This window comes from Artemia sp. Qi Xiang Cuo, chromosome 7 (assembly GCF_049724085.1).
Source record: "Artemia sp. Qi Xiang Cuo chromosome 7, ASM4972408v1, whole genome shotgun sequence".
Classification (NCBI taxonomy): Eukaryota; Metazoa; Arthropoda; class Branchiopoda; order Anostraca; family Artemiidae; genus Artemia; species Artemia sp. Qi Xiang Cuo.
Window position 1 is genome coordinate 67,219,862 of NC_142800.1, and position 25,422 is coordinate 67,245,283.

General features: G+C 35.5%; 1 protein-coding gene across 1 annotated transcript in view; it reads left to right on the forward strand.

Annotated features, from left to right (window-relative positions):
* Positions 1–17,703, forward strand: part of Xpd (general transcription and DNA repair factor IIH helicase subunit Xpd) — an 89,008-nt gene extending 71,305 nt beyond the window's left edge. The window contains exons 13-15 of the mRNA XM_089092518.1: positions 6,425–6,712; positions 10,519–10,617; positions 15,256–17,703. Coding sequence (XP_088948644.1) covers positions 6,425–6,712; positions 10,519–10,617; positions 15,256–15,393 — 525 coding nt within the window. The 3' untranslated portion in view covers positions 15,394–17,703. The remainder of the gene's footprint in view (positions 1–6,424; positions 6,713–10,518; positions 10,618–15,255) is intronic.
* The last annotated feature ends 7,719 nt before the right edge of the window (positions 17,704–25,422 follow it).

Consider the following 25,422-nt stretch of genomic DNA (forward strand, 5'->3'; position numbering starts at 1 on the left):
GATTCCCCACCATTATTTAAAAAACGATCAGAAATTAAACAAAAAAACAAGTTTTTTCAACTGAAAGTAAGGAGCAACATTAAAACTTAAAACGAACAGAAAGCATTACGTATATGAGGGGGTTCGCCCCCTAGTCAATACCTCGCTCTTTACGCTAAAGTTTTTTTTTAGTACTTTCAAAAGAGCTATCTATTCCAATTAAACGGCTTTTGTGATTCAGGGATTTGTGATTCTAACAAAATGATTTTTGGAATGTAGTATTGTTAATAAGTTTGCTTGTTTTTTGTTGTTGTTTTGGTTTTTGTTTTTTTTGTTGTTTTTTGTTTTGTTTTTTTTTTGGGGGGGGGGGAGTTCGGGCCATGGAGCGAGGGTCAGGGGCCAGATGCCATGATTTATCAATCATTGATGATTGATGAATGATTAATGATTTTTTTTTTTGGGGGGGGGAGGAGGGGTATCAGGTCATGGAAATTCAGGAGTCATAAGTTTTGGAATAAAATATTGTTAATAATTTTTGTTTTTTTTTGGGGGGGGGGGCATAGAGGACCAGGGGTGAGTTGCCATGATTTTTGAAATGCGATATCGTTATCAATTTTTTCTCTTTTTTTGGGGGGGGGGGTATGCAGAGACGACCAGGGGTCAGCTCCCTTAAGCTTTGGAAGAAAATAGCGTTCATAAGTTTTTGAGGGGGATTGGAGGTAGGACTTATCTGATCTTTGAGCTATTTTCAAAACCTTCGCATAAGAACCTTATATTCCCTCTGGATACAACACTTGTCCCGGGCTCTGGGGGGTTGTGTTGACCCTGCAGTTTTTGTTATCCGATCTTTTGACTTATTTTAACAAAATGGCTATCTCAAAATTCGATAGGATGGATTTGGGGTAAAGAGGGCAAAGGGGCTAGCTGTCCTCTGGACTCTTTCGACTCTTAAAAAAAGGAACTTAGAACTTTCAATTTCCAATAGAATGAGCCCCCGGTGAAGTTTATACGATCATTTCGTCCACAAAAATAAAACTTATATTCCTCGGGGCATAATTTACAACACTTGTCCCCGGGCTCTGGGGGGTTGTGTAAACCTCTTGAGTTTTTGTTATATAATCTTTGGTCTATTTTTGACAAAATTAAAATCTCAAAAATTAGTTCGGACGCATTATTTTAGGGAGAAGACGGTGCTTGGGGGGGGGGGGCCAGTTGTCACCAGATTAATTTTGACTCTCAAAAAGGGATCTAGTACTTTCGATTTCTAGTTATTTGAATCCCCTCCGAAAATTATCTTCTCCATAAAAGCCTTATATGCCCCCTGGCATAAGTTACAATCTTTCCCCTAGAATCTTGGTGGGGGGGGGGGGGGTATGCTAACCCCAAAGTCTGATTGGTGGACTATTTCAAATAAAATGGCTATTTTAAAAGAATTTGATTAAATGTGTTTCGGGAAAAGAGGGTGTGTTTGGGGGGGGGATGCACTCAGTTCACTGTTGACGCTTAAAACCGCAACTAGAACTTTCAATTTCTAATCAAATGATTCACCTCTGAAGTTTATATGACCACTCCTTACATAAAAACTTTATGGTCCCCCATTGCATAGCTTACAACACTTGCCCTCGGGCTCTGAGGGGTTGTGTCAGGACCAGAGTTTTGTTATTTTATCTTTAAACTGTTTTGAACAAAATGGCTATCTCAAGATGGTGATCGGATGCATTTGAGGAAAAATTTGCCATGCGGGTGGGGGAAGGGGGTTCTAGTTCCCCTCTGATCACTTTTGACTTAACAACAGTACTAGAAATTCCGATTTACAATCGAATGAGCCCCCTTTGAAGTTTATGCGAACACCAAGTGTCTCTGAAAAAAATAATAAGTAAATAATAAAGCATTGGAGCCGTGTCCTTTACTGTAGGTAACGCTATAGCGTTGCCTTTGATTTTCCTTGTAATTAGCCTGTTAGTTTTAAATGGGACTTCACACAACTGTGTAACTCCTCTTTTTGTGGGCTGTTTTTCGAATTTTTAACCCTCCGGATCAGTAAAAACAAGAAAACATTAGGTCGATTTTTTTTTCGAGTGAATATTGTAACTATACCGTGTGCTAGTTGACATCTGTTTGTATTTTCATTTCTTTTTTTTCTCATTTTTGCTTGAATACATTTGGCAATTGTACCGGAACGTTGGCTCTCTTCTGTTTCCCGGTTTTGAAAATTTTTTTTTACGATGCGGATTTTTTTTTTGAACGGGCATTAATGTCGTTCAAAAAAATATTTTCACATGAAAATATATTTTCACGCTCCTTTGGAAGTTTTTGCCTTTTTTTGACATTTAAATAATAAATCCAGGGACCAAGTATTGAACAGAATCTCTTTATTACACGCTGTGTAATAAAGTACACTGTCTCATTATTTTAACCATGATTCAGTATTCGATTATAGTATGCCAAGCTATAGCCAGATTGTTTATGGGATAAATACTTCAAGCAGTAATCCTGGACCCGAGCCGGCGCTAAAAACTTGTCGAGACGAGGGCCAACAGCTGAGCCAAAGAAACCCGCCTTTTTGGTCCCCCCCCCCCAATTGTGCCCACGACAACCTTTTTCAATACAGACATTGCGTTACTGGATCCCTTCTTCGCGGTCACCGCGGGTCAGACGGGCTCAGCATATCTCTCCGGTTCCCCTTGGAGCCTCCCTCCCCTCTTCACACCGACCCTTCCCCAATCCCTATATCTATCCTTCCGAAAATATCAGCCACCGCGTTTCGACTATAAGCCACGCCGTCCCATTAGTAACAGGTTTTCGCCATTAGAAGAAACTGATCTTGCAAAATCGCTGAAACGCCAGGAAACTATTTGCCCAAGGACTAAGGTGAAAACCAAGGTAAGAGAATACTCTCCTGACATTTTTGGCCTGCCTAGTTTTTTGTATAGTAATGCGGAAAGTTAAATACGGATAAGATTATTGAACTGGAGAATTTAACTCAATTAATTGGAGCCTCAATAGTAGCGGTAACAGAGGCTCATAGGCAAAATCCGGATCTACTCAGTTTGTCCGGTTATAATAAAATGATAAAGTTAAGCCCAGATGACGACGGGCTTGGAAAAAGGGGAGGGGGTCTTGCAATTTATATTAATAAGAAAATTCCTGTTTTTCAGATAGAGATACCTGTGCTTGATGATTATGATGAGATTCTTTGGGTATTTGTAAAGCTTAAACGTCTGCCCTCTCATTATAATGGTATTGCTGTTTGTGCTTTTTTTTTTTTATTTTTTTTTTTATTTATTTATTTATTTATTTATTATTCGCCAGGACAAGATGTCAGTTCTCAAAAAGCTTTCCGGAAAAACTTCAATTAAGGGCTGACTGCGTACAGGGTAAATACCTCACGGGTGGTATGTTCCTGCTTGGTGACGCTAACGAACTACGACTTGAGTCTTTGGAAGCAGGACTACGTCTAAAACAGTTAGTTAATTTCCCAACAACAAAAGGTGATACGGCTCTGAACGGCATAGCCACTAACATGTCTCAATTCTATAGGAAACCCTCCCCAGGCCCCCCAATAGGAGGAAGCTATCACTTCACCCTTGAGCTACACCCCACAAGCAAAGTCTGGGTCACGTACACTGCTGACACAACTACAAGTCGGCCAATCATAAACAGAGCATTGTTTTTTTGTCGGCAATTGACTCACGACTGAAAAATGGGACGGCATAATTTTTACGGCTAATGCTGATGAAATAGCCATTACTTTTCAAGAAAAACTTCTCGCCAAGTACCATTTCTATTTTCCTGAAAAAGTTAACAAACGTTTTTCAGCAGATCGTCCATACGTTACAAAAGAAACCAAAGTACTAAGCAGGAAAATGAGACAACTTTTCTAAAAAAAAAAAAAAATATAAATAAGTTACTACCCTGAAGAACAAAATCAGAGAAATTAATAATAATAATAATAGTAATTTATTAACACACACAAGGACAATACATTTTACTCACTACCGACCCAAGAACCTGGGGTCAGGTTGTCCTAAGGGTAGGCATATATCAAAATTTCATATTCACAACAGAAATATACAACCTAGGCCTAAAAAAAATAAAATAAAAGAAAAATCATTCCCCTTCGCACGCAGTTCCTACCACCAATCACAAAATCACCATACTTGTCCTCCAGGTACATAAAAAAAAAAATAAAAAATAAAAAACAAAAAAACAAAAAAAAAAAAAAAAAATTAAAAAAACATATTTCTCATATAACATTCCTTTTATTTTATTTTTAAATTCCTTCAGATCCCCTATTTCTCTTAACTCTTTATTAACCCCATTCCACAACTTTAATCCCCTATAAATAGGCGAGAATGTCGACCTGGCAGACACCACGAGCGGGGCATGTAAATTTTCCCTTTGGCGAGTTTCATGATCATGAATCGAAGATCTAGCTTTTAGCATTCCTGAAAAGCAAGACGGTAATAATTCATTATTATATTTGAACATAAATTGAAGGCTATAAAAATCTCTAAGGCCTGCAGCAGGTAATACTTTTACATCAATATAGGTAGCTCTAACGGATACAAGATTTGATTTACCAGTCAACACACGGATTCCGTTATTTTGGATCACTCGAACTCGATTAGTAATTGATGGAAACGTACTCAGCCAAATAGATGAGCAATACAATATATGTGGATGTATAATAGAAAAATACAAAGTGCGAAGAACAGAAGGGGGTAATACATGTTTCAATTTACGCAGTATTCCCAGATTACGGCACAGGATTCCTGACACCTTTTCAACATGTTTCCTAAAAGATAGTGTTTCATCTAGCATAATACCCAAATATCTAACACACTGATCACGCTTAACTTTACCTTCCAGGTAACTCACTTCTTGGATCCATGGGTAGTAATTAGATGTACGCGAAAATATTACAAAACTGCTCTTTGATGGGTTTACTTTTATTTTATTAACTCTTAGCCAGCTAGACACTTGATCTAAACACTGTGTCATTAATTCAACTAAAAGGCGTTCTGTTTTTGCAATGCAAATCAATGAAGTATCATCGGCAAATAGAGGTACTGTAACGTCACTGTCACTGTGAAACATGTCGCTCATTTTAGTTTTCGCATCCTTCAGGGACAGTACAAGATCATTTACAAATATCAAAAATAGCAAGGGGCCAAGAACGGACCCTTGTGGCACACCACATTTCATATCTACAACGGAAGAAGTAGATCCACTAGGTAATTACTCACTAGGTAGTGGCGCTGTACCACCAAAAGGAAGTATCTCATTTATTGGATTCTAAGTCTGGACAGTGGTACAAAAGGACAAAGCACAGACTGTAAAACACAGACTGGACTGGAGTTTTGCTATGATGAGCCGGACAAAGAAACAGCAGATCGCCTAAACACTCGCCTGGCAGCGACTGTTCTGTCACTTCCACCACTAAACTCGAAGGATTTTCCGCACCATCTCCATATCTTATGGATTTCCAAGTCATCACAGAATCCCAAGTTCGTCTCAAATTTATGAAACTAAAGAGGACCAGTATTACACCACTCGATATTCCTGTTGACCTCATTAAGGCTTTTCCTGAATTTTTGGGTGCTCCGTTAACTTTAAAATTCAACAAAATTACAATGTCAGGCTAGTATCCACAAAATTAGAAAAAAATGATTGATAACCCCTATCCCTAAAAAAGGAGCCCCTGTGATTTTACTGATGTGCTGCCTATTACGATGACATCGATTTTTAGCAAGATCCATGAAAGTTTCATCGCTGGGTGGCTGAAAACTTTTATTCTCCGTAAAATTAACCCTCAACAATTCGGTAATAGTCCCAAGAGTTCGACAAGACATTAGTTAGTTAGTTTGCTTAATAAGATTTTAAAGTATCTTGATGAACCGGAACGCGCTGGGTCAACCTCATCGCTATTGACCTAAAGGAAGCATTTGCTTTGATCTGTCGTAGAACCCTTATCCGCAAGCTATTGACAAATTTTAATGTTTATGTATATTTGGTAATAATAGCTGCAAATTTTCTTTTAGGTAGAAGTAAAAAAAAATAAGTATAAATCAGCCTAATCTGATCCCCAGCGACTCTACTGTGGAGTTTCCAAAGGAACAATTTTGGGCCCTCTACTTTTTTTGGTTATGGTAAATGAGTTTGGAAATGATGAGTTGGATCACTTAAAGTTCGTTATTGATCTTTCCCTACTGAAAAAAAAATCCTAACAGCTATGTCATTTTGAAAGCTTGTCCTAATCCCAGAAATTGTAACATGGAGCGATAGCTATTTCAATAAATTGTGTGTTGTTGGCATTTCTTTCTCGTGTATGGAAACTAAGGGTCATACTGTAATTTGGCAAGCTTATGTTTTATCGTGGAATATTTTTTATGTCGACCTATTTGTGTTAAAGTGAACCTTGAATTTTCTGTTTCCTTTTAAGGCCTGTGATATTGGGAGAGGAGGATTGTTGCTTGCTGTTGCTAGAGGGAAAATATCCGAGGGAATCGATTTTGATCATCATCTTGGAAGGGCTGTTTTGATGTTCGGGATCCCCTATGTTTACACTCAGTCGAGAATTTTAAAAGCCAGATTGGAGTATCTGAGAGATCAATTTCAAATTAGAGAGAACGATTTCTTGACATTTGATGCATTGAGACATGCAGCACAATGTGTTGGCAGGTGCTTGCGAGGAAAAACTGATTATGGCATCATGATTTTTGCGGATAAGGTTTGTTCTAATTTTCGCCTCTTATCCACATCTGTTTTTTTGTATATTCGTTGAAAAAGTTGAAAAAAAAAACAACAAAATAATTCTCTACCCAGATTTAAATAATAAAGTACATTATTTTTAGCATATTTAATAACTATGTAATACAATTCTATTAAATATACTAATTTATATTTACTGCAGGTCGTTTTTTTAGAAATTAACTGTAAATTATTGACTGAATCTTATATCAATTTTTTAAGTGCGTTTGCTTTCGTATAGGCTCTCTCGTATTGCCATACAGCTCCTGTAACTAATACAAATATATGACATTAAATAATGTATCCCCCCTCATTTTTTTTCTTCTTACATTTATTTCCTTCTTTGTTGTAAATGTAGTATCTTGTAAATTTAATTTATTTCCTTTTTATATTTAACAGCTTTAGGATACTAAGTACCGTCAGTCTATTTACCGCCAATTATTATGGATCATCAACATTGAAGACTTCGATTGGACAATGCGTGTTCTTAATACTAGCTTACCACCGTATGTACTGTTCAGTATGTGGATTTAATCTTTAATATTACATTCAAAATAGTTGCTTAAGAACTGGGAGTCCTATCACCATCTCAGCACCCCTTTTGCACACTTAGTCCAATTATACTTCTCCAAATAAAGGGAGATTTTGGGATAAATTTCGGCTAGTTCAATTTTGTTTAGAAAGACTTCTTACGAAGTCAGAAAATGTTAGTTTAAAGATGAACTTTTGATAGTTCAGGCACCCCTCCCCTATCTACACGGAGGTCAATCGGCCTTTCCCCCGATAGTTGTGTGTATCTATTCAACTAAGTAGATAAATTATTGAAGCTTATAACAAATTAACTCAGTCAATGCAATTCACCAATAATTATAAATAGAAACTATGCATTTTGTATGGGTCGCTTTAGGAACGAAAACTCTGCTGCAAGGCAGTTTTTTTAGTGATGATTATTCTGCCATAACGCACTTTGAACCGGGGAAGGTAGCTTTTCGAAAGTTTTCAATCTCAGGGTTTTCGCTCAATAGGATTTTGGCCCAATTCCCCCAACATCTGTAATTTTGGGGCAGAAAATGACTGAAATAGGCTTTTTACTTTCGCGTGATTCCTTTTCTGCCTTGTAAAGGGTTGTCGAAATTCAGTTTTCGTTCGAAATAGCCCTTTCGTAAAATTCTGTGACCATTGGTTCAATACAAAAGTGTAACACAACACTGATTCAATAGTCTAAAAAGAGCGCATCACCAGCCATCCTTATCAAAAACAATAGAAATTTTTAGATGTTTTTAAACCCGGAATTTTGAAATTTTCTTTGTAACCTCATTCCGTCGATGACCTATACCTCTGAAAGCTGAATGATCTTTGTTGCCAGAATTATGGCACTGCTCTGAGATTATGAGATTGAAACAGTTAAGATAGTAACATGTTAAGTAAATAATAATGGCTTGACGCATTACTAAAATTACATTTTTGTACTAAGATTTCTGCAATATTTTGAATTATTGTTTTATGGCTCTAAAATTTGCAGTCTGGAATGGAACCACTCTTCTCTGTCCTAATGTTATGTTTTCTTTTTGCTTTGTTGTCGTCGTGTTTTTTTTATTAAAGTATGTAAAAATACACTTATCTTCTTATAGAAAAATTCCTAATAATTTTGCCATTTTGAAAGCTTTCCTAATCCCAAATATTGCAACAGGGCGCGATAGGTATTTCAATACATTGCGTATTGTTGGCGCTTATTTTTCTCGCGTATGTAAACCTAAGGGAAATCCTTGAATTGGCAAGCGTATGTTTTATTGTGGAATTTTTTTTTATGTCGAATTATTTGTGTTAAAGTGAACCTAGGCTAACTTGATATTTCTGTTTCTTTTTAAGGAAACAGAAATTTAAGTAAGACTAGCTTAAAGGTTTTTAAATCTGGGTCTGTAACATCTTTTTGGATATATTGGACATTTTGAGTTTCATGCTTTAATTTTGATCAAAATCGCATCCTTTTGGGATATTTTCCCCCTCGTTCAAGAAGAATGTAATTTTCTTTTTTATACTAGCTGCTTTTTGCACGTGAGTAACTATAGAATTTATCCATAGTTAGAATCAACGTAAACCTGCTTCTTTTTATGTGGGTTTTGTTATCAAACTTTTCTTTTTAAATTTTTTGTTGCTATTGACAAATTCGCTCCTTCCATATCACTATGAACTGAAAATATTTAAATCAGCAACCTTACCAATACTTAGATAGGACGAAATAGGCAGAATAAAAAACATGCGGACTGTAATGGAAATTCCAAAACCTGCCCCCCCCCCCCAAAAAAAAAAGATCTTATCCTAATCTGAAATAATTAGTCATGCTTGACAGATGAAGGATTAGAAGCTGCTGAAAATCAGGCTTTTTGGCAATCCATTTAGGGCCAAACAAAAAGCAGGACGTTATCGAATAAAGTGCGACGTTCAATCCGTTAGGGCCAAACATTTAGGCCAAACAAATCCATTTAGGACCAAACAAAAAGCAGGACGTTCTCGAATAGGGTGGGAAAAGATCATTAGAAAGGATTTGAAGAAGAAGGAACTTCAACAATGGTCTAAATAGTAAAGCTCTTAGCAGGATGGGTTGGATACGCAGTATGTGCAGCTTTTTTTTTTCTGAGGTGACATAGTGACGGGATGAATTGTCAGTAGAAGTACTATTCTGACATTATAATAATCCAGACAAGGCGAATTACCGGTAAGGGATATTTTCTCTACCTTTTTTGTGTTTTATGAAAATGCCTTATTTGAACTTAAAGAATTTCAATAATGTCGTCGAGAGTGAAGCTGTGAATGGGTTTGGGTGGATCAAGAGCGGGATCAACTGTTTCGCAACGGCATAGCGTTGTGATGAGTTGTCGGTAGAAGTTGTAACAGTATCTTTACCTGAGAATCATAGTCCTCTAGGAAAGACATATTGAACCTGAGTTGTAATGTGGTTGAACAAAAATTACCAGTAAATAATTTTTTTTATTTGTAATATTTTTTTTGTGACAATACGTTCTTGTGTCTTGGAGTTATTATTATTATTATGTTAATTTGAGTAAAACTGTACACATTTTCTGCTCGTACACGCTACCGTCACGCGTTGCTGTGATGTAAAAAGGAAGAAAATTCAAGAAAAATCCCCCCTCTGCCCAGAAAATTCGTCGTGGAAAATTTCACCGTACGGAAAACTTTTCGTCCGCGGAAAATCTCTGGAAAAATTTCTCTCTCTCGGTGGAAAATCCACCCTGCGGGAAATTATCCTTCAGAAAATCTCCCGCACCCTGACAATTCTCCTGTAAAATTTTCCCCGCGTGTAAAATAACGGTCATATCTCTAAATAAAAAGTATTTGAATAATTAGGTTAGGATTACTAAGTTACCCATCGTGTTTTGCTTGATAATTAATATCCAGAAAAAGTGAATAATTTGAACAGAAGCCACTGTCAAGTATTTTTGTTCAGGGGTGTCTAATTTCATTCAGCGCAAAAAATATTAACAATGCCTTGGGAAGAAGGATTTTATATTTAAACCTTTGCAAAATTGTATTCAACAACTTCTTAAAGTTTCTGGCGACCTGACGAAGAGTGCATAGAGGGCGCACATACAGACGCATTCGATAAACATTACATATCCGAACGCAAAAATACTAATATGATTTTCCCTGAGATTTTGAAAAGAATCGCTTCTCATAAAACGGTTTTGATCGCCAATGTGTCTTAAGTAATTTGATTCATATATTCAGCTTTAATCTGGTCTTTTCAGCAAACTATTCCTTTTTCAGAGATTTTCGCGCTCAGACAAAAAGAACAAGCTCCCAAGATGGATTCAAGAGTACCTTAAAGATGCCGTTTCCAATCTCTCGACCGAAGAGGCTATTCAGGTAATTATACAAATAAAGAAGCAATTATTATACGGAGAATTGAAAATATTTTGATTATTGAAAAAGATTGACCAGTACACTACTAAAATGTACATAATCGGCTCCCCCATATTCAAACCCATAAGTATAATATTATAATCAGAACTTGCCTTTAATTTAATTTGCATTTTTCACTTTTGGTTAGCTTATGGATTTAATCCACAAGTCTTCAAATGTCCAAATTTGAGGGAAAAGGTTACAAAACCCCATAAATTAACATTTTTAGACTGGTATGTTTAATTTGCCCCCCTCATTATTTGAGTAAATATGATGCAGCTGATCTGGCAACTAAGCTGACTATATATGACCATTTCAAAAATCATTCGCTTTGGTCTTTATGCCTTAATTTTGCTTACATTTTAATAATTTAGATTTCTCAGTCACACTTTCATGTATCAACTTTGAATCTGAAACAATGTGACGCTTGCTGTGCTTTCTGGCTTAAGTATTTTCTAATGTTTATATTTTCCCTTTTTCTTGGTGTTTTACAACAAAATAATTTTGTATGATACAAAGAGTTTTTCTAATACAAAGGACTATTCAATTTTTCTAAAAAAGACACAGAGGGGCTTTTTTTTTTTTTTTTTTTTTTTTTTTTTTCTTTCTTTCTTTGTTTCTTTATTCAATGAACAGGCTGTAAGATAACGGGCGATCTTCTACAGAAATTGAGGCATTGTTTTGGTCCGGACTAAATTAATATGAAATTTTCAGAATCAAGACAAATAATTCAGGAAAAGATTTTTTATTCTTGTTTAAGAATTAGTAAAATACAAGGATAAGAGATACTACCTACTGAAAACATGGCTGCTGTGGAACAGATTAAAATTAAGTGTGCAGAAATCAAATAATTTTTGGATGAAATTAGAGCAAGATTTCAGGTTCTTCTTTATAGTACCAAAGACAGTGAAAATACAATCTAATTTGTTTGAATTGGTTAAATGGAAACTTGTACAGCCATGTATATCTTTACATAATCCAGATAAAATCAAGCATTCAATTTTTATCGAAGAGACCTATGTGTGTAGTTTGCAATTTTTGTTAGTAGCGGCTGACAAATTAAAAAGTAAATTGAAAAATGGGTGGAAAATCGGAAAAAAAAATAAAAAGCTAAAAACCTGTTGCACCAGACAGCTGAAAATGCTGTAGCTTTTCTTTGAAGGTGCAGAAAATTGAAACATGGGTGGAAAATCGGCAAAAAAATAAGCTAAATTCGTGTTGCACAAGACAGGTTTAAGGTGGTGTAGCTTTCCTTTGGAGGTGCAGCAAATTGAAACATTGATGGAAAATCGGCAAAAAAAAACTAAAAAAAGGTTGCGCCGGGCAGCTTAAGATGGTGTAGCCTTCCTTTGAAGGTACAGCAAATTGAAAAATGGGTGGAAAATCGGCAAAAAAAGCTAAAACCCTGTTGCACCAGACAGCTTAAGATGGTGTAGCTTTCCTTTGAAGGTGCAGCAAATTGAAACATTGGTGGAAAATTGACAGAAAATAAACTAGAAACATGTTGCACCGGACAGCTTAAGATGGTGTAGCTTTCCTTTGAAGGTGTAGTTATCTTTAGGAATCAACAAATTGTTAATAGTTGAATTTATACGGAATATAATCCGGGTTAAATTCAACAAATTACTAATAGTTATCGTTAATCAACAGATCGTTAATGGTTAAATTTGTACGGAATAAAGTCCGGGTTAAATTCAACAGTCTTACTTATATACATTGTTCAATTTGGTACAATGACGAAAATGCGGTAATGTTCAAAAACTTTTAATTCTGAAACAACCAAGAGACAAGTCTTGCAAAATTTTTGTTTTAAGAAAAGGATTGACCTAAGGGTAAAAACGTTTTTATTTTGACGTGATTGGTACTTCAAGAATCAGGTAATTAAAAGGATAAAAGGTGGTACTAATTAAAAGTATGCTATGTGCAGAATAAATTAATACTAAATGTCCATAAAAAACAAAATTTGTTGAAAGTAATTGAGACAAATTCTAGAATCTGGAATATACAAGACAATCTTCTTAACAAGACATTTGGAATAAGCATAAAAGTAAGAACTTATTTTGGTGTAAAAAGTATTTCTGACCCGGGTTTCAAACTTGGAATACCATTTACTTACTAATGGTACTAATTTACTTTTTAATTTACTAACTAATTTACTACTACTTTACTTTATTATTACTTATTTATTAATTATTTAATCATTTACTTTAGTTTACCAATTCACCAATTTATTTTACTAAGTTACTTACCATTTACTTACTAATGGTACTAATTTACTTTTTAATTTACTAACTAATTTACTACTACTTTACTTTATTATTACTTTATTTATTAATTATTTAATCATTTACTTTAGTTTACCAATTCACCAATTTATTTTACTAAGTTACTTACCATTTACTTACTAATGGTACTAATTTACTTTTTAATTTACTAACTAATTTACTACTACTTTACTTTATTATTACTTTATTTATTAATTATTTAATCATTTACTTTAGTTTACCAATTCACCAATTTATTTTACTAAGTTACTTACCATTTACTTACTAATGGTACTAATTTACTTTTTAATTTACTAACTAATTTACTACTACTTTACTTTATTATTACTTTATTTATTAATTATTTAATCATTTACTTTAGTTTACCAATTCACCAATTTATTTTACTAAGTTACTTACCATTTACTTACTAATGGTACTAATTTACTTTTTAATTTACTAACTAATTTACTACTACTTTACTTTATTATTACTTTATTTATTAATTATTTAATCATTTACTTTAGTTTACCAATTCACCAATTTATTTTACTAAGTTACTTACCATTTACTTACTAATGGTACTAATTTACTTTTTAATTTACTAACTAATTTACTACTACTTTACTTTATTATTACTTTATTTATTAATTATTTAATCATTTAGTTTAGTTTACCAATTCACCAATTTATTTTACTAAGTTACTTACCATTTACTTACTAAACTTAATAATAAAAACTAAACTTTTAAACTTACTTTTCCTTGCTAGATGTTCACTAATCTCGAAACTCTGAATGATATGAGTTGGTGGTATGTGAATTCGCCCCCCCCCCCGTAAAATTCCCCAACAGGAAAATTAACCCCAGACCCCCCCCCCTCCTCGGGAAATTACACAGAGGTAGCATGGCAATTAAAATAATGAAGAAAAGAAGCCATTTTTGAATATTCTAACAATATTCCAAAATAAAAGTAGAATATGGGGTGTTGGATATAATTTAGTATTTACGATACCAACCCAAAGGCAAGCTTATTTGACATTTCGAAGTTTGTGACTCAAAACTTTAAATGAACATCATAGCGGCTGGAGGAGGGTGGGCTAGCAGAAAAGGAACCGGGAGGGGGGCCGATTGCCCTACAATAGCTTTTGGTCTTTAAAAGAAAACAAGAACTGTCAATTTCTAATTTAATGAGTCACCTCCCAAGTTTCTTAAATAGCCCCTTTCATTTGAAGTAAATGGGAAAAAGTTTTTTGGCACTGTTTTTTACCCCCCCCCCCCACCCCTCCCTATCACCAATTAAAAAGGCGTACACCAGAAACATTCCCAGGAATCAACAGGGTTAGGTATCAATTTCTACATCCACCCCCTCCCCTTCCCTAGAGCTCATTCTATCTGTAGGCTCAGCAAGAGTTAGGATGTTTTAGCAATAAATTTCACTCTTTGAGGCATCTGGACCCCCTCCCCCCCCCCAAACAAAATGATCCACTACCTCTCCTTCATAATAGCTGATGCACGCTTACACATCATTCCATATAATTTGATGGAGTATTAAGTAAGCTAGTTTAATTAATTGTAAATTCAAAATAAATACCTTAAACATTTTTCTGTAATAAGATTGGAGGTATCATCCTGCAGGGCCCTTATTCAGGCTTAGTCTAAATAAAGGGAGGTGACAGATTAATTTTTATCCCACTCCCATACATCTTTCTATATTTATCTGAAGGTTCATGAAGACTTAGACAATTTGGGCATTGAAATGCGCTCTTCTAGGTATCTGGCATCCCCTCCCCCTGCCACCCCCCCCCCCGCCTAATAGCTTGTGTCCCTCCTTCATAATAGCTTATTTACAGTTATACGCTTTTCTTCATTCTTTTTATTTGTCTAAGTTTCCCTTTGGGTGCTGAATTTTACATTTGGGGAGAATTTTCCACGGTGGGGGGGGGGAATACGCCAGTTACTGGTTTTCAGGACAGTTTTTATTGCATCGTTGTTATTTTCCTGGGTTCTCTGTTTCCCACGTGGCCTCATTTATTTTCTTGTTTCTTTTAATTCTGCATCTTGTTAATTGAAAGCAATAAATTTAAGAACTAACAGAATATATGTCAAGGATCGTACAAAGATCCAGAAGCAAATGACAAAAATTAATTTACACATAAAATTAAGGCATACGGTCCAATCAAAAAAAAAGAAGAAGACAAAAATGCAGACAAAATGGATTGCAGTAGGGAAAAAGAGCCAGAGATGTGAAGCTGCAGCAATTAAATAAGGCATATGGTCTAGTGAAACAAGAGAATTAAGATATGCTGAATTCTTTTTGTGACCTGTCTGGTCTTTTTAGATTGCTCGCCGTTGGCTCAGACAGATGGCACAGCCTTTCACCCGTGAAGATCAGCTTGGCGTGTCCTTACTTACTGTTGAGCAGTTGAGAAGTGAAGATTTTCAAAAACGAGTCGTTCAACGATCTCATGCTGCTTGAAGTGTCTTGAATAAGTGTTAATGTTTTCTTGATTTTTTTTTTTTTTTTTATATTTTTATCCAAAATTTATGTCTGTGATCCGGCAGTTCTGTGTTTTCTCTTTTAGTGGACTATGGTCTATTATTTATTGAATCTCAATTATCTTTTTACTTTAATGTTTTATAGTTCTGATGGATATTTCTAGAAGAATGTTTTGTATGTTAATTTCAGAAGTTGAATCGGTTGATTCTGATGAGATTTGGTCTAGCAAATATTTGTACCCCTGTTAAAACTTTTTTTTAATTGAATTTGACCTTAAAACTTTAAGAACTATAGGCAGGGGTGTCCCGAGGCTCATTTTATTCGGGGGGCGATCTTCGTAAATTTTACCGAATCGCTACCTGATTTATGGTTAATTTTCTGCTGAAATCAAGAATTTTGCTAAATTTCGGCCGATTTTGCCAAATTTCTGCCGAAATTTTTGCCTTCGGCGAAAATTTTATCGAATGTCAAAAAATTTTGGAGGGCAGCCCCCCCCCCGCGAGACGCCCCTGACTATAAGTTGTATAAAATGTGGGATTGGGCTCGTAGTCGAGGAATTTTTTGTGGGACAACTTTTGAAAAGCTTAAAAAAACTGGCTAATTATGTAAACACTAACTCGAATTTTTGCAGAATCAGACATTTGAACGAACTATCTGGTGTATAAATTTGATATAAGAAACTAGAAAACAATGTTGAACTATTTTGGACTAAAACGCTACGTTTCATGTTTTTTCATATTAGCCATTTTGTTCAACGTAGTTGAAAGTTCTGGAAATTAGGTCTTTGAGGATGACAGTCCCCCCAGACCCCTCAGAGCTAAGGTTGTAGATTATGCCCTGGGGGCATATAAGGCTTTTATTGAAATCTTTGTCGTAGAAACTTGAAAATGGGCTCTTTCGATTGGAAATTCAAAGTGCTAGTGCCCTTTTTAATAGTCGAAAGTGATTGGAGGGCAACTAACCCCCTCTACCGGTTATTTTGGGCATGTTTATTTTTTAATATAATTTAAATAAAACACGTTACAGTCAGCATAACTAAAATAAAACATTTCAAGGTTCGAACCTTTTTAATAGTCGAAAGTAATTGGAAGGCAACTAACGCCCCTCTCAAGCCCACCATTTCCCCAAACACATTCAATGAAAATTTTAAGACAGACATTTTGTTCAACGTAGTTGAAAGTTCTGGAAATTAGGTCTTTGCCAGCGCTGTCTTAAAAACTTCAAAAAGGACTCATTCAATTGTGAATGGCTAGTACCCTTATTAATAGGCAAAAGTGATCGGAGGGCGAATGCCCCCGTGCCTATCATTTCCCCAAGCACTTCTGATCAACATTTTGATATAGCTATTTTGTTGAACATAGTTGAAGGGTCCGGAAATTACGTTGTTGAGTATGACAACCCCTCACAGCCCTCAGGGCTAAGGTTGTAAGTTATGCCCTGGGGGCATATAATGTTTTTATAGAAAGTGTTGTCGTAAAAACTTCAAAAAGGGCTCTTTTGATTGGAAATTGAGAGGGCTATTGCCCTTTTTAATAGTCGAAAGTAATTGGAATGAGAATCCCCCTCCCCTCACGCCCATCATTTCCCCAAACATATCCGATCAACATTTTGATATTGCCATTTTGTTCAACGTTGTTCAAAGGTCTGGAAATTATGTCTTTGAGGATGACAACCCCCCCCCCATAGCTCTCAAAACAAGGGTCGTAAGTTATGCCCTTGGGGCATATAAGGTTTTTATAGAAAGTTTTGTCGTAGCTGCTTCAAAAAAGGTTCATTCGATCGGAAATTGAGACAGTAGTGCCTTTTTTATTAGTCGAACGTGATCGGAGGGCTAATTTTGATATAGTCCTTTTTTTCAGCCCATCATAAAGGTCTGGAAATTATGTCAGAATAACAAATCTCCCCATCCCTAAGGGCAAGGGTCGTAAGTTGTGCCCTGGGGACATATAGGGTTTTTTATAGAAAGTGTGGTCATATAAACCTCGTAGAGGGTTCATTGGATTCGTGATGAGACGCTCTAGTGCTCTTTTTAAGAGTCAAAATGATTAGAGGGCTGCTACCCCCTCCACCCTAAACACACGCCGTATTGTCCTGAAATGCGTCTAATAGAAATTTTGAAATAGCCATTTGTTGGGACCTTTGGCCCCTTTTGTTTCAGAAAAATATTCTTTTTATAAATTTAACTTCATTTAAGAATCCATTAATTAGCTAGTGTCTGAAAAAGCCAGGTGAGCGATGACTCATACAGCTTAAATTTACAGCTTGAAAAGCTTCAAAGGATGCTGGGAAATTAATTTGATTTGGCCATTCCTCGCCTTTGGTCAGGGTTGCGCGCGCAAGGGCGCGTCTCAAAGTGTTTTATTTATCGTAAGAGTTTATGGTCTTAGTTCGGTTTCTGAGTCTGATATATGTGGTTGTGAATACAGATTAGAATTCTTTCTTCATATCTCTAAACTATTTTACTTGGCCTATGTAGGGTAGGCAACCTACGGCGAGACTGAGATTAGATTAGCATGGTATATAAAAAGAATCGAATACTAAGTCAGAAATCTTGTCTTGAGGGCGAATTGTGGAGTTTGATCTTTATGGTACCTGAGGCCAAATAGTGTGGGCACACGGAAACCACTGGGAAAGTATACTTGCCAGAGAACCCTGACGGTTGTTTAAACCGCCAGAGACAGGAAAAGGCGAAATCTATGGTACGTAGGAGCTACAGTGGCTTCTGGGGTACTGCCAAATTCATCTGGTGGCATTAGAGGTTTTCCCCCCAATTTCAGTGGTAAAGACCAGTCATCTTCACCCTCCCCCAATACCATTCTATTAAAAATAGTCTAAATATTATATAATAAGGCTATTGGGGTTGAAACAAACCCCATTGATTAGGAGGAGGGATTGTCAGTAATACCCCGCTGGTATTTAAGGTTTTAATGGAAGGAATGTTTGTGTAACTTTAGAATTCTTATGGAAGGGATGGTTGTTTAACTTCAGAAGAAGCTCAGTCTTTCTCCCTGAAAAAGACTGTGTCAATATAAAACGAACAAAAATTGATCAAAAAAATTTTTTCCACAAAATAATTTTTTCAAAAAAAAAGTAAAGAACTCCATTAAACCGAAAATGAAAAAAAAAATAGAATCAAAAATCTACTAAGCATACAACTACCATAAATCAGTATCAATAAATAAATGAAACCCAAGACAAACAGAAATTAAAATAAGTCAAACTCAAAACAAGCAAAAATTCATCTGAGTAGGGTTCTAAACCATATGCTTTCTAAAAGCTAAAATATAATTTGTAATTTAATGAAAAAATGCTTTTAAATGTTTTCACTCTTAAAGAAATAAAGAATTAATTAAGATTTTAAGGAATAAATATCAGCATATGTATATTAAATTGACAATGCACATTTTTTCAGTAAATTCATTTGATTTTTTTTAAGTAAAGTACAAATTATGTTTTAGCTTTTAGAAAGCATTGGGTTTAGAACCCTACTCAGATTAATTTTGTATGTTTAATAGAAAGGAGAAGAGGCTTGTACAAGATTTATCTGGGTGATAGATCATATGAAAACAAGAGAAATGTGAAGAAAGTGGAGAAAGCATTAAAAAATGACTAAAGGAGGTGTAAAGTGGAGGCCATGGATAAAATTGCCGAGGATCTGGAAGATAGACGGCATAATAGTAAAATATTTTACTGGTATGTTAATAACATGAGAGGGAGTAGTCAATCCGGACTTGGCCCAGTTAAAGATAGGTGCGGGACCACAATTATTGATAATGAAAGAGTTTAAGAGAGATGGTCAGAACATTTTGAGAATGTGCTAAACCGGGATAGAGCTGCAGGGAAAGATATACAGGAAAATAAAAAAGTTTGTGATACCTTGAATGTGAAGGAAGATTTGTTTTGTGAGGAAGAATTAGGGACAGTACTAAAAGGATTAAAAAATAATAGGGCCCCAGATGTTGATAATGTGGTAATTGAGCTTCTTAAATACGGTGGCTCTGAGGTTAAAAATAAGTTACTGAAGATTATGAATATGATTTTTTAAAAAGGGGAAGTACCTAGCGATTTTAGGAAAACCCTAATTAAACCACTGTGTTAAAAGGTGATAAGAGTGAGTGTGGTATTTATCGAGGCATTAGCCTGGTCTCTGTAGGCAGCAAATTACCTAGTAATATGATACTTTTTAGACTGAAAGATGCTGTAGACAAAATTATATGAGAAGAACAGTGCGGTTTTAGAAAAGTCTATCCTTTTTAAAACCGCACTGTGTCGACTAAATTTTCACTCTTAGTTAAACGATTCAGAAGGGCCTGAGTCATCAAACACATTTGGTCCTCATTTTTGTAGATTATGAGCAAGCGTTCGATTCTCTTGATAGAAGAGTTTTATCGAAGGGCTTGTCCTTGTAAGGTATACCAGACTAATACATTAAAGTGTTAGTGCTATGTACGAGAATAAAACTGCTGCGGTTAAGGTAGGAAATGAGGTTAGGAGCTGGTATCGTATTAAATCACTTAATCAGAGTTAAGAGTTAAGCAGGGTTGTGTTCTGTCTCCCTTTATATGGATCCTTGTGATGAACTTTGTCTTAAGGAGCACAGGAAAGGCAATTGGAGAACACGGAATCAGATGTTGGAGAAAAAACGTTCCTGAACTTAGATTATGCTGATGATTCAAGTATCCTGAATGAAAGTATGAGCAAATCGAATTGACTTATAAACGTTTTGCGAGTTTGCGGGGCTAGAATAGGTTTGAAAAGTAATGTTAAGAAGACTAAGTCGCTAAGGCTAGGAATTAGTTAAGATGAAAAGGTGACGGTGAATAACAATAAGATTGATCAGGCGGACAGCTTCACTTACCTCGGTAGTACTATTAATAAAGACGGTGGGAGCAGTGAAGATGTTTAAAAGTAGAATACCCAAGGCTCAGGGGGTTTTTTGACAGTAAAAAAAAAGTTTGGAAGAACAAGAAGATAAGTCTGCAAACCAATTGTCTAGGGCTAAACGGAAAACACGTAGTCTGTGGCTGGGTTGGGATGATGTCATAAAGAAAGATTTAAGGGAAATGGGAACTTCCTGGGAGAGTGTAAAGAGGGAGGTTTTGAGTAGATTGGGATGGAGATGGAGCGTGCGTAGCTGTGGTGGTCTCAGGCGGCTTGGCGCGGTGGTCAGTTGTTAGTAGTAGTAGTATTAGTAATATATTATTTTTAGTAATACTATTTTTCTAGGACAAATAATCTTGGACTGAATAATTTTTACTCTTAGTTCGGTATTGCCCACATATCACTCAGCCACTTGGAGAGATAGTTTTAGCTCCCTACACATCTTCGCTGCTCAGTAAAGAAAGTTAACTTGGAGAATTCTTAGAAAATTTGGCACGATTCCATTTCGCCATTTTGCCATTTCACCAAAGGCTGCTCCAAAATTGAAAAATTTGGAACAGTAAGAAATTTTGAAGTTGTATTTGATCGATTGCTGGTTTAGGCAGTGACTAAATCAGCCATCGATTTAGTCACTGTCTTGAGTGAAAAGATAGCTGCACAATATGTTTTGCTCAACGGCAGTCATTTCCAATATTAACCTTATGTTTGTATTTGCAGACTTTGATAGAGATTGAATACATTTAATGAAACAGAAATAAAATTAAAGTATTTCGCAATATATTATTTAATATTATTGTGCTCTAAGTTTGAAATTGTACACTAACTTCCATTGAGCTTTCAGAATAAATATAACCTTATCAATAATATAAAATTGTGAATGTAATTTGCAGTGGAAAATCACTATCATGATTTAAAAGTAGTACACCATTTATCTTTGTGAAGTTCAGTGGAGAAGGGGGGTGTTTTTAGAGGGAGTGAACTTAGGGGCCCCATTTTTAACCCTCTAATCACACAGATTGAAAATATTCGTAATATTTCGTCCAGGTATGGCAACCACATATACTTGAGGTGTTTCTGTTTGTGATGTATGTATTTTAACATTAGCCTCAAATACGTAGTCAGGAGGCTCGGAAATCGTTGAAAATAACTTTTTGTTGAAAGCAAGTGCCATTTTTGAAATTTATACTTGGTGTGTTGTGATTTATGACTGTCCTATAGGGATCCAAGTTTTTAAAGTATGTTTGTTGCCAAAGCATGATTATAGTCCAAGTACTTAGTAATAAAAAATATGGTCCATCGCTAATCAGGTAAATTTGCCGTCTCTTTATTCTACAATTTATAGTTTAGAGCAAAGTCGGCTTCTGCTTAAGTCAGGTAGGCCACTTCTACAGTAAATCTTCAAATGTCTTCTTGTTTTATTCTTAATGACAAATTCAAAAAAAATCCTTTGTCAATAGTTTTTTAAGTTATCTGATTTGGTTTTACCGACAACAAAATTATTTGACAATGATTATTCCTAGCGACATTTTGACTTTAATCCTTCGACAGTGAAAATTCAAATCCAACTGAATAGCTTGCACTGACACATTTCAGTAATATACGGCAGAACCTCGTATCTGGGCATACAGTAAAATAGTTGTAAGCTAGAGCCGGATTAGCTACGCAAGTTTGCTCCCATTTGAGCTATATTACAAACAGCTCAAATGAAATTCTTTACTGTGGCATTTTCATCCAGCCTAATACAATTGTAGCCTATAACATTTCATTTTTTTTAATTTCAAATTTTTGGATTTGTGTGCACATAAGTAAATAAAAACGAGTGTTTAATGAGCAAATAATATAAAAATAAAATTATAGGACACACGGATTTCTTGTATAGTTTGCGGCAAATAAATTTGAAGCCTATAACATTTATAAAACATTTCAGATTTTTTGAAAGACAATAGGTTAATAAAACATTTGGAATTATCCCTTAACTACATTTGCTGCACTCATAAATGCTTAATGCTTGCTCGATACAGTGTTACATTTGTTCCTTAAGATGTACGCAGTCCATGTAAAATATTTAGTTTGCATAGGCCATTACTGTTAAATTTCACTTAACTGATTTGATTCCTTAGAGTCTTCGTAAAATAATGTCCAGCCGTTCAGAATACTACTTATTGTCTATTGTGGAGGGGAGCTAGAAAATTTTTATTGATTGAAAGGAGGTGCGTGAAGCTTTAAAAAACACATTTCTATATTTATTTGGCAAAATTTTGAACTTTTTGTTAGCATTCAGTGGGCTGGGAGACTTATACACCTTTTTCACGGTGTTCAAGACGAGATGAAGATCTCGTCTTGAACACCGTGAAAAAGATGTATCTAAAATTCAATTTTGATATTTCAGAGCCCTCCTTAGAAAAAGTTAAAGGAGTTAACTTTTTCAGGGATGATAATAATCCTCAGAGCATTTTTATATGAGTACTAAACTTGAATATTAGGAACCGGAGGTTGAAGGAGGAGTAGTTGATTGACTTCAACGCCCCAAGAACGAATGCTCAAAGACATGAAAAGTATGATGCGTGTATAAAGTATTTTTTCACCATGCCTCAAGAAGGTAAAGACCATCAAATTTTATGCTAGAATGTTTTGAAAGTCAATCGATATATAAAATGCTTACAATTCCTCACTTACTGAATTTGTTGCACTCAAAATGCTTTCCTTAAACCACTAGTTAGACTTTCAAACAGTTCGAGTTAACCAACTGTAAGTAAGGAGCGATTCAGGCCATTAGTGACCAAAACTCTAAAAAACAGAATTTAGAAAACAATTTATACATCAATAGAATTGAATATTTATGCTGATTCCAAATACACAAAACTCATTAAGTTTAATGTCATCCAGTAAAAGATATGAGCATAAGAAAACTTGCTATTTTTAATTTGATATTTTAAACAGGATATTTTAAACAGGAAATGAAAATCACGCCCTAGACTCAGCATGTCAAATAACCCTCTTGTGGAGGTTTCAAGCTCCTATCTGCAAAACTGGGAAATTTTACATTTAATCTCACGTTTTTTTCAGGGTTGATAGTAGTGAACCGCTGGTCTTAGAAGATCGAGACAGCTAATGTGAAGGGAAACGGAAAGTGCTAGTGTCCTTTTTTGCTGATCAAAAGATTGCACCACGGGAAAGTGTTGTTGTCTGCCATTTGGTGGCAACAAACTACGATTTTGCTCCATGGAGCACCAAGTTACTATCGCTTGATCTCAGTTAGAAAGAGTGCATATCAATGCCCAAATTGCCTAATTTTCAATGAGTCTTTAAATAAATGTAGATAGCCGTCTGGAGTGGGGGAATTAATCAATCATGTCGCTTCATTTAGACTAAGACTGAATACGGGTGTTGCAGGGTGATACGTTTTTTCTTATTGAAGAAAATGTTTCTGATATTTATTTAAAGCTTTATTTAAATGTACTGATTTGCTTCATATTTTATATAATTATTTGCAGGGATGTGTAAGTGAGGATCAACTATTATAAAGGGAGAACGGTGAGTCATTATGCAAGCGTGGGGAGACATGGCAGATGTCTAAAAGGGCGTATTTTAATTCCCAGAAATCATATCTATCACTGAGCCTTTAGATAGCTATAGAATGAATTTTTGGGAAGGTAAGGGGACGGGGGGCTTTTGAAACAGATATCTAATTTCTACTGACTTCCGGAGATATTTTTGGTCTACACCTTTATTATTGGGGCTAGAGGGGGGGGGGGAGGCATAGCGTCCCTTCTATGGCGGCAATGTTTCTCAATGAAGCTTATAATATTAAACTCATATGCCTACCAGTACAAACGTCGAAAAGGTGAGAGGGGGGGGGGGGCTCACCAGGCCAGGGAATGAGCCTAACCAGAAAATTTCTTGTGGCGTGGCAAGTACTACCAGGAGCTTTGTTTTATGCAATTTTAAATGGTAATGTCTCTCTAGTCCTATTTATATAGAATGTACCAATGTCTTTAAACATATATATGTTACCGTGAATGTCCAAAATTGGTGAATGTTGATATTCACTGGTGAATGTGCGAAATACCTTTTTTTCTCCTTGTATTTAGTCAGCGTTGCCAGTCAACTTTTTCAGTTTAATGCAAGGTTAAATTATGACAGGTAGATTAGATTTTGTAAGGTTAGATTGGGTCTTTAACTAATTTCTGATATCTATAACCAAGTTTAACCTAAATTAACATAATCTAACCTAACTTTAATTTTTACCATCATAGCTTCCGTAAGACTGAAAAAGCTGACTCGCAAAGCTAATTGAGTCCAAGCAGAGAAAAGGGAATTTCGGATATTCACCGGTTAATGTCGACATTAACCAGATATATGAAATTCACGGTAACATATATACAATGTATTTAAATATCAGAGAACCCTATCGTAGAGGACGCGATGGCTTCAACCACGTAGAAAATCGAAAGTAACGCAGAATTTCCATCCATATGAACAATGATACTCTTCTCCGTCTACCCGACATCCTGTGGTAAAATATTACTTAGAACTTATTCAACAATGACAACATAAAACTAGCATAAAACTTAGCATTCAATAGTACATAAAACTAGCCTACAATACATGAACAATTTTCAACGTGGTCCCCGCTTATCCTAAGGGAGTCTACAGCGGCCCAATGGTGTCAAGTAAGTCTGATCTTTCACTTCACGCAAGAAATATATCTGCAATAGTTGGGGAGCTATTCTTCCCTTAGCATCCATATTATAATATATTATACTATAATAAATATATAATACAATATATTATATTATCAGCGTAAAAAGATATACATAAAACTAGCCTACAATACATAGACTATTTTCAACGTGGTCCCTGCTTATTCTAAGGAGTCTTCAGCGGCCTAATAGTGTCAAGCAAATATGATCTTTTATTTTCCACAGAAAATATCTCCGTAATAGTTTGGAGCTATTCTCCCCTTAGTTTCCAAATTATATTTTTTGTTCAAGCATGTTGTTAAAATGAGGGGACACTAGAGGTTAAATCTCTGCAGTGATTGGAAGAGCTCCTCATGAAAGGTTGTTAAATTTTGCCCTAAAAAGCACGTTTTAAGGGTTTGGGATCTCCTCCCCAACAAAAACC